Raw genomic sequence first — 10365 nt, forward strand, 5'->3', positions numbered from 1 at the left:
TAGCTGCCAGCTATCTAGCTACATGCCAACTCCATACCACAGCCCTCATATCATTGTTTGTTGGTAGGGGTAGTCTTCTCAGTTTCCACTTCAAAGTTTCCAATGTTCTGCACTTATTCCATACTGCCAATAGAAATACATGAGTTGCTGCTGATTCTGCAGAGGGGAGGAATAGGGAGTAACTAGCTGGGATGGCTAAAGGAAATGGATATTGATATTTATCTAGCTAGTTATAGTTAGGCTTCATACAGCTTGCTGGTTGATGGTATTTATTATACTTTAAGGGATATTCTTCTCAATTTCTACTCTTAATTTCACCATTGATTGATTTTCTGGGTGCAGCATTCTTTCATCATGTATCACCGGTCTGGAAAAACATGTGACACATGAGCTGGTCAGACTTTTACAGCCTCAAGCATTAATATTACGATGATAATACCACCATGGCTAAATTGTTTTATTGTTTATTGTTGGATTATGGATATGTAATGGTATAACATTCCAAAATGTTATACCAAAAATAATTGAGAAGGTGATTAGTTAAAACATAATATGACAAATGAAGCAAACTGATGCCAGATCAGGCTAACGCTACATCAGTGAATGAGCATTTGCAACTTTAAGGGTGCACACAAACATGAAAGTAAGCATGTTTGTGTACAGGTTATGATGAATTATTTAACTAAAACCTGCATGTCTGAATTGAACCAAAGTGTGTAAGGTGATCACGTTATGAGTCAGACCAGAGTTCTTTGCTTACAATGACAAAGGCTATTAAAATCACAGTGACATGTTTTCCTAATTAGGCTACTACTATCTTGATGAAATGATGAAAAGGCTAACTCTATTATAGTCCAATACAATGCTCAGTCCAAATTAGCTAAATAAAACAATACGGCTATATAGCACTTACAGTGGCTCCACCCTTCAGGATGACGTACCGTCTATCTATAGACCATCCTAACACTATAGGCCAATAATTAGTTAATTTAAAGTGACAAAAGAGTGCCCTACATGGCAAAACAAGGAAGGGGGGTTGCACATACTTGGCACACACTCTGTCACACTCTCACAGTCGCAGGCCCTATTGTGTGTCATCCTGTAGATTTTTACATCAGTACCAACTGGCCAGAGAGCAGCACAATTCCCTGAACAAAACCTCTCTGTGTTTCAGTATGCAGCTGCAGCTTCCGAGATGCCCTACTCGGATACATGACCTAGTGTGGAGGGGCTGCGGACTTCAACCAAAAACAGGGGGGGGTCGTGTATCAGAGGACATTCGTCTGACTTGCCTCCAGTGTAGCATTTTAGTCATCCTCAAGGTATTTGTCCATTCACTTCTGCCAGATCTTTATCTTCAGTGGCTGCAGTTCAACAATAACTGGGAGGTCTGGCAGGCAGCCTCGGTCTTTGCTTGTGGTCTCCCCCTTTCCAGTTGGACTGTTCCATTTCGCATCTGAAAAATCAGATAGTTGGAGAAGAGTTCTTCATGTCAGGGACTGCTGTAGCCCAGCACATATAATAGCTCTTGGATCACCTAAGGTAATATTTTCTGCTTTTTAGTTTTTATTGCTTATCTTTTATGATACATTTTCTGTGAATTAGACTTCAAAGGAAATTTCTGAGCAATTATACAGGCTACTTCTAAAAGTACTTGTTTTCTGTTCATGGATGAACATGCACTTTTTGGGTTTTCCTTTAGAAATGCCATACAATTTATATTATTATTATTATTATTACTATTATTCTACTTATTATTAGTTATTTTACTGAATGTATTTCTTTTTAAATGGTTTTATGTTTGTCAACATTGGCTCTTGATTTAGTGATATGTCTATTTCACTGCTCTGTCCACTGACATGACATATAATTCTTCTGTCCCAGATAAGCAAATGGATGAGAAACAGCTGAACGACCCCTTGAATAATGTGTCACTCATTAAAGGTAACAGCTGTTTTATTGTTGTATGTACATGGGAAGACAGAACTGGAGGGAATGACTTGGCAGTGTTTTGCTGTTCTTTGGCTCTTATCTGGCACAGCATCTCTTACTGATTGAGATTATAAAAAAGGAAAAACAAACATCAGTGTCAAGACTTCAAATGACCGGCTTTAGAGCTTACAATGCTATAGAAGGCTTTGCTTTTTGGGGGCAAATTTCACTGGTCAACAGCTTATTAGAAGATGGAGTCTCTTCACACAGAGGCCAACTCGGATGACTAATATTGGTTAGCTTTGACATTTAGGGCGTCTGGAATCAAAATAGAATGTAGTGACTAATACAATACGAATGTAATACAGACAACATGAAAATATGAACGGGGACAGTCATGACTCAGACCAGTGTTACTGAACATATTGGTGAGTGAATGAATTTTGCATGATGAATGAATTTGTAATGCTTCACTGCACATTATATCGGGGGCACAAAACAAACGGGCTCCTCACGACGACAACATTTTTGCCATGAGCGGTAATCTCAATTTGATACGGATATCTCTCCGTTTCAGTCACATACAGCACATTCTGTAGCTGTAAAGTAATACCAGGCAGATTCATCAGCAGTTTTAAAGAGATTCATTGTATATTCTAATCATTCAGTGCGAGGCATGATAATCCTCTGATTCAGTTTAAGACTGCTGTCACATTCACTGGGTAGGAGAACCGGCAGTGGGAACGATGGACCATGATGGCTATACCCTTCGGCATTTGTGCTAAAAAAAGAATTATCCCTACTTTTTTTTTTTTCCTGTTGTCACTTTGAAGCAATTTGATGCTCAACAACCCAGCTCGTCTGAGAGGTATTTTTTATATACAGAGAAACCCTGTTATTGTTTTGTCAGGTGTCATTTGCTGACACTAAGACATAATGGCGATAATAACTGACCATGCCATGTTACTAAAGATAAACACATCCAAGCTCTATTGGATGCCCTCTTGTCTGAGATACACACACACACGCACACACACACACTCTCTCCCTCTCCCTCTCTCACATGCAACCTCGCTCAGCTGTGCACATACACTCGCACAAAATACACAAGTGCATTCATCTTCCACACACACTACACACAGACAACCCCACTTACAGGGAGCCCACTCACATTCTGATGCTCACTCAGCCACTCATACATATGCATACACACACACACACACATACAGACTCTCAGTGCTCCTTAGACTGCAAAGCCAGGAGAGAACATTCTGCCCTCTCATCCTCAGCCTGGCACACAGCAGGCTGGTCATGTGTTTGAGCCAGGGGGTGCCACCAGCCTCCAGCAGTCTGTCTACACCCTTTCATTTTAGGGACGTCTATTAGAATAACTTCATCTGATAGCAGTCCTAATGAAATGTGTGTATGTGTGTGTGCGTGCATTAGTGTGTCAATGTGCGCATGTGTATGAGACACAATGAAATCCCAGTTTTCCCGACCAATATAGCATTTCACAGCGATGTCATAGTCCTCTGATGTGTCCATTTATGGTGCACATGCTTGACCTGTTCTGGCTCTTGTTTTCTCCTCTGCCAAAAGGCTTGATCTGAGATGAGGTCACCTCTTTTTCTGGCCGTGGCAGATTAGGGGATCAGGATGCTCACTGGGTATTATAAAGCCCCGAAGTATTTGCGGGGCTTGTTTCCACCTCTAGAAAGCACAACATACCCTTGACAACGATGGCTAGTTCTTTCCCTCTGTGTATTGTTTAACTTACTGTTAGCAAGCAGTGTTGATGTGCCAAAGAAACAGCTCATACGCTGCTGGGGTAATGGACAATTTGGAATGAAGACTTGGGTAGACTATTCAGATAATGCATTTGTGTCTATTTCTGGGTTAGCAATTAGTTTATGTAATAGGCCCATTTTTAATGTCTTGGGAAATTATCCAGTATGTCAGCCCTGGTTAAATATTTGGGACTGAAGCAAAATTAACAAGGCAAGACATTCAGTTATCATAGTTCTATTTTTGTGGCAACTTACAGAATTGCTGATTACTGCTTAAAGTACCATTCTGCACTCAGCTTTACTTTATAGTGTGCTCTGTTTACTATGCAGGTAGATAAGCTAATGTAATTATGAAAGTCTACCCTTACAGTTACTCTCATGTTAGTAGAATAGATCTTCTACCTCGGGTAAACACTTTTGCTCTGTATTTTACTCAGATGAGCTTCACCGGTCAAACACGGGGTCGTCTGGCGACTCAGAGAAAATCATCCAGCGCTTGAATGATGAACTTCGAGAAGCCCAGGAGCTAGCCAATACCGAGAAGCTGAAATGCATGGAGCTACAAGGTATAGAATACAAATATCTTCGTGTCAGACTGAAATACGATTTGATCACTTATACAAGTTGACTTATACTTTTTGACCTGATGTCCTTACAGGTCTCCTGGAGGACGAGAGAAGAGAAAATAAGCATCAAACTGACGAATCTGTAAAACAGATAAAACTTCTTCAAGGTAAGCCTGTGTGTTGTTTGGAGTTGCCTGTTGCCTTTTGGGGCATGTGCAAGTTGCAGATGGGCAGGAATGTTTTTGGGAGAGCTGTATTGGAGAGTTTGTGCTTATTCTCACTTAAAATAGCTTAATCATACTGCCATCTTCTCTTGATATAAATCCTAGTATATATGTTTGTAATCTATAATGAACACCAACTATGGTGTGGGCAGGCCAGCTGCGGCAGCTCCAAGATGAAATGGGCATTCTCAGAGAGCAGAGAGACAACGCCTCCTCCAGTTCACGTGATGAGGTGAAATCACTGCAACGTGCCCTGGAGGCAGCCACGTCTGAACGGGAGCGTGAGGTCACTGCTATCCAGACTAACCTAGCAACTGTCACCAAGGACCTGGACAAATGGCGTCAGGCTGCCAACAAATATGAGCATGAGATTGACAACCTGCAGGGTGACCTTCAGCAACAGAGCAAGCAGTGGCAGAAGACTGCAGAGATACAAGGTACTACATGGTGCAAATACACATATTGATACATAACATAATGATAATAGTTGGTGAAAATGACATTTGTGACACAACGGTAATAATTGTAATCATCATAATGTCTGATATTGTCAATTGCCATATATAAATTAAAGGGATAATTTGCCCTGAAACAAGTATGTACAACTCAAACACAAAATTATAATCCAGATAATCAAGACTTTAATTCTGGGGTTGCTTCACTGACAGTGAATGAGAGGCTTTCATAGTAGCAGTTAACAGTTTCAAACCAGAAACTTGCATCCCAGAAAAAATATTATTGTGGGTACCATCAGTTCTAACAAAGTCATTCTCCCACTCCATTTTAGGGGAGCAATTTGAAAAAGTGTTGCTTAATGACCTCACGGTTTAGAGGTATATAGCTCTTTTGTTTCTAGCTATAAGAGACTAGGCTGTCCAAGATAACAGGAACATGTCAGTGTATTATTATAAATATGTTTTGTTCTGAATCATTCTATGAGCTGATTCGGATAAGAGTCTCTGCTTAAAACAACAATATAAATGTAAATGACTTTATGCTGTAGTGTCATAATGTACATAAAGCCTTGAATGCTTTCCACAGCCGGTGAACTGCAGTCCATGCAGAAGGAGTGTAACGGCCTTCAGAAGGAGTGTTCTGCCCTGCGATCTGAAAAACAGGACATTGCGAATAAGCATCAGAAGGAAAAGAGCAGTCTGCAGAGTGAATGTGCTGCCCTCAGGGTCGAGAAGGAGGAACTCCTCAAGACTCACCAGAAAGAGAGGGGCAACCTGCAGAATGAGGCCGCCGCCGTGCGCTCCGAGAAAGAGGCAATGCTGAAGAAACAGCAGCAGCTAGAGAAGGACTTCGCCAGGTCAGGGCAAGAGCTCAACTCCACCCCCACCTCCCTGCTCCCTCTGTCTCATTTGCTCCACTCTAGCGTCCATTTTGCTGTTTATACCTCACATTGCTCTCACCCTGATCCTCTACCTCCTGAACTCCTTGTTTTCTTGTGTCTGCTAGTTCACGTGCCCAGAATGATGAGCTGAGCAATAGCCTTAAGGCCCTGGAGAGATCCCAGGAGGAGCTGGAGAAGAGGCTGGGGGCCCTGAAGCTCCAGCACCAGCAGGACAGTACCAAGCTCCAGACCCAGCTGGATGAGGCGGACAGCCGCACCAAGGACCTGCAGAGAGAGGTAAACTCTCAAAACAAATCGGCCTCAAGCTAAGGAACCAGATCCTTTATCTGTCTGTCTGGACCAGTTTTCATTTATTCACTGCGCTTGACTTTGTAGTATCTTGAGGTCATTTCTTTACCAGTACACAGGATTTGATGTTACAATCCTCTGTGCCATAATCCAGGGTGAACATTCATACAGAGGCCTAATTAATTCAAAAGAATAATGTACTAACCCACAAATAGTGTTCGTACAGGACATCAGGCTGCAGCATCATAAATCTACAGGACCATCAGACAGGCAGCACCATTCACCAGCCACCTAATCTAAATGTTACTAGGTTGAGTGTGAGTGTGGGTGTGTCACTGGGGTTATGAAGTGGGCCCCTCGCATCACAGATGTTTTATTGAATACCTCCAGATAGCTCACAGTGTATTCCAGCGTCCTGGCGCCACCCTGCTGTGCTGTTCTGCTGTACCACTGCAACCTAAGATCTGAGAGCCTGACCTCTACATGCCCAATCCATCTGCATTATCAAAAAGAGAGAGAAGTGTGTGTGTGTGTGTGTGTGTGTGGGGCAAAGTGTGGTGTTTGGGTTGGGTTAATGTTATCTAGCCAGATACAAGTAATAAAAATATATATATATACCAACAGCAAGCATAGTACTAACAAACAAAATATTACATACAAATTTACCACCAATCTAGCAAAACCGATATGCTACCAAGCCAATTTATGAGCATACTAGCAACCCACTATACAAGCAAATGTATTTCTAACAAACTATATTTGCAAACCTAGTAACATGCCAACATATCAACATGCTAAGAAATATATACCAGCAATATACCAGCAAACATGCTACCAACAAACAGCCAAAGCAGCCATGCTAACAGCAAACATTGTCAGCTAGCATGCTAAAAGCAAACAAAAGCCAACAAGCCAACATAAACAATGCTAAAAAATCAGTATACCAGTATACATACTACCAAAAACCAGCAAGCATGCCACAAACCGTTTTCACCATATAACACTCAAGGGCATTTACTACATCAGCAACTTTGTGCCCCAGTCATTGTGCTTCCTCCTTAGCCAGATCCACACTGAAAAGACACTGAATTGACAATGAAATTGACCTTGTGTTGATTTCATATGAAAACTGTAATTTGCTTTATGCAGTATGAGGAGGCTAAGACCGAGCTGTCAGACCTTAAGGAGAAATACGAGAAGACTGAGCAGGAAAAACAGTCGATCGCAGATGAGCTTCAGGAGTGCCAAGCCAGCATGAAGATTTTACAGGAGAAAGGAACAAAGGTGAGTGCTGTTCTGTCCGTACAACAGGAAGAAAGAGGCATTCATGTTTCTTAACAAAATCATGTTTTATAAATGTTGTTAAAATATTATTTTAAAAGTCACATTAAGTTTATTATAATCCTTCTGTGTTATAAAGTTAAAAACGGCACCATAGCTATTATTGGCATAGGAAGCAAACATCCTCAGTTGTCTTCAGTTTAAGAGCATGAGCTTTGCTTTCTCAAATTTTGCAACAAGAGCGTACTGAACACCAATTCATTGCGTGAAATATCTTCAGGCATAAAAAAGTGAATCTCTGGATAGATTCACAAGAACATTTTTTATCTCGGCACACCTGCTTCCCTCTACTCATCCACGGTCCCATTACTGTTGCTTTTAGACGATGACACAGACTCTTGTGTGACTTTGAGATTTGTATACACCAATTACAGACTGAAGGGTTTATTAATATGCCCAACTAAAGTATGTCCCTTTGCACTTGATTACTATAATATCCCTTCCCTCCTGTAGACTTCCCTATTGCTGCCTGTTCAAGCCATAGTCATCGGCCTTATCCTGGCTTTGCTGTATTGGTGCTTCGGCGCATTGTGGTAGAAAGGTACACATTACTCCTGTCAAGTCGGCCTACATCTCTCATCCTCATCACTCTCTTTTAGACCATTGCATGACTTAATCAGGTCTTCCTCATTCCTCAGAATCCCTCCCTGTGGGAAACTCCAAAAATTGTCTCCTCTGAAATCTAACCTTTCTAATCATACAGTGTCAACATCTGACATCTGCTTGTCTTGTCTGGATGGCTAATATCTAACAACGGGGCTCGGATGGGCTTGTCTTTCTCTATCTGAAAGAGCTGTTTTTTTAACCCTCGTTTTCTGTGCACTGCATTCGTCTCAGTGGCGAGCTCCCTCTGTCAAAGCTTTGACCAGTTTTGGACGGGCAGTTTGATCCGGTGATGCTCATGTTTCCATCTCTGTGTCACCGCTTGTTTCAGAACCCGTGGATGATCTGGGGGCCTGCGGTCGCTGTGGCTCTAACAGCTGTGACTGCGGCTGTGCTCTTCAGGACCTGAGGGCAACACGCGCAAACACACACACTCGTCACTCGTCGTCAGATTTCTCCACCCTGAAACCGAAAGCCCTCGCCTCCTTATCATATCTGCACTATTAATTAGGAGGGCTCGTACTTACACTGTTTAATTTTTAAGATGCTATATTTTAGATGGCAGAGAAGTTAATAAAAGAATGTCAGTTATGTGTGCAAATGATTAAGTTTGATCTTTGTACATTTATTATTTTAGGAAATCTAGTGGGCCCATTTGTTTTTTTTACCATTTTGCAATAGGACTTATAGAATATCCAGTAATGAATGTAAAGATACTATACACTCTTCACTAATATATGATGCTGCAGATGGATCACCTGGAGGTCCAACTGCCCTAAACACAGCACATCTATGTAATTGTCAAATTAATCAAAATTGTCACAGTAACGTAGCCCATAATCGAATCCATGATGAATGCCCTTAGATAGTTAATGATTCATCAGTATTTGGTTGTGGTGTGCACTGCTAGGATAAGATATTGTTATCTGTTAACATAAGCAATATCAATATGAAAATGGATATCAAAATATATCAGAATAGACTCCATAAGTCTTGTGAAGGTGAAACAATTGAGAATTCCACTCTCACCCTTTTTCTACCGTTCTGCCATACTGGGGAAGGTACTGAAGCAGAGAGTTAGGGACAATATGTTGAATTTATCACCTCTTGTGGTGCTTTACCCAGAACCATTAACAGAACATTCAAAATGTAACTGGCCCCGGAACCGTTTTGTTTTTTCATGTGTGTTGAGTGAAGTGAGTCAACAGCATTTGATCTGTGTAAAACTGTGGCAAGTTTTCCCTCACTGACTTACAGGATCTAGTACAGGATTGTTAGTATCCACCTCCCTAGTGTTTGACTTTTGGTTGACGGTGTTTTTGTTTTTGATTTTTTCCACTTTAACACACATTTTAATAATGATGATAAAATATTAAAACCATTCAAGATACTTTCTGTCTGTACATCATATTACTTTATTGGCTACACCTTGAACCCACACTGACATTTCTTTCTTTCTGAGGAAGCTTGGATAGAATAAGGAACGATACTGTCCAGAGTGTTTTTGCACAGCATTAGTTTACCCATGAAGAGGCTGACCAGGTGAGGTTAAACTAGTTGCAACAGACATGTTATTGATGACAGCAATCCACCATACATGCATTACCTGATTACCAAAGGGAACTCTGTAGCACATAGAATCACAGTTTTATTTAAATTAATTGTATTTATTGACGTATCACATCCTATCAGTAGCCACCACTCGAAACAGGTGCAAAATACTTGATATGTTATGGTTTATGAGATTGAGATGTAACACTAATCTTGACCTGTGAAGTTACTGTAAATAAGCCCAAACCTAAATTTGGTATTCATTCAGAATTTTCTTTTGGTTAAATGTTTGCATGCATTTTACATTACATCATTCTTGGGAAAATCCATGATTTTATCAAAAGATGGCTTAATTGATTCACTGTATTTGATTTTGACTTTGCTTATTTCCCTGTAAATAACTGTGCAAAATGTATATTGTAAAGAGATGGAAAGGTATAGTTTCTTGAGTTCAAAGTTTATGACTAATTGCTCTAAAATGTAAGTGTGACCTCAATTAAAGATCATAACATTATAATTGCATTTTTTAGTCATTGCATATGTGTACAGTCTTTGAAGTAGTAGTTGTGTTTCAGGCCCCTTGTGATCATACTATAGTATACCATGAGATGAAGTCATACCTCAAGTTAGGTTTGTTACTTCTCACGCATCCACACACACACACACACACACACACAGGGCACAGTTGAACATGTAGGTTAAGCCAGTATGCTCTT

The 10365-nt window shown here is 40.7% G+C and overlaps 1 protein-coding gene across 2 annotated transcripts; it reads left to right on the forward strand.

The window, feature by feature from the left end:
* Positions 1-1293: 1293 nt before the first annotated feature.
* Positions 1294-9976, forward strand: slmapb (sarcolemma associated protein b). 2 transcript variants are annotated; one of them, XM_071920808.2, is made up of 11 exons: positions 1294-1322; positions 1398-1542; positions 1885-1944; positions 4157-4285; positions 4378-4452; positions 4662-4946; positions 5551-5821; positions 5971-6142; positions 7304-7438; positions 7949-8036; positions 8430-9976. In XM_071920808.2, exons 3-10 carry the CDS (start codon positions 1893-1895, stop codon positions 8030-8032), a joined length of 1203 nt encoding a protein of 400 aa, XP_071776909.1. In that variant the 5' UTR covers positions 1294-1322; positions 1398-1542; positions 1885-1892; the 3' UTR covers positions 8033-8036; positions 8430-9976. The 2 variants fall into 2 exon arrangements, with proteins under 2 accessions (XP_071776909.1, XP_071776910.1); XM_071920809.2 differs by lacking the exon at positions 7949-8036.
* Positions 9977-10365: the final 389 nt, after the last annotated feature.

The sequence above is a fragment of the Centroberyx gerrardi genome, chromosome 14 (genome assembly GCF_048128805.1).
Source record: "Centroberyx gerrardi isolate f3 chromosome 14, fCenGer3.hap1.cur.20231027, whole genome shotgun sequence".
In the NCBI taxonomy this organism is placed as follows: domain Eukaryota; kingdom Metazoa; phylum Chordata; class Actinopteri; order Beryciformes; family Berycidae; genus Centroberyx; species Centroberyx gerrardi.

Excerpts from the sequence above, each read along its gene's own strand:
- slmapb (XM_071920808.2), top strand. The coding sequence starts at position 1,893 with ATGGATGAGAAACAGCTGAACGACCCCTTGAATAATGTGTCACTCATT. Across the intron at positions 1,945-4,156 it reads TAATGTGTCACTCATTAAAG|ATGAGCTTCACCGGTCAAAC; the intron begins GTAACAGCTGTT and ends TATTTTACTCAG. Across the intron at positions 4,453-4,661 it reads ACAGATAAAACTTCTTCAAG|GCCAGCTGCGGCAGCTCCAA; the intron begins GTAAGCCTGTGT and ends TGGTGTGGGCAG.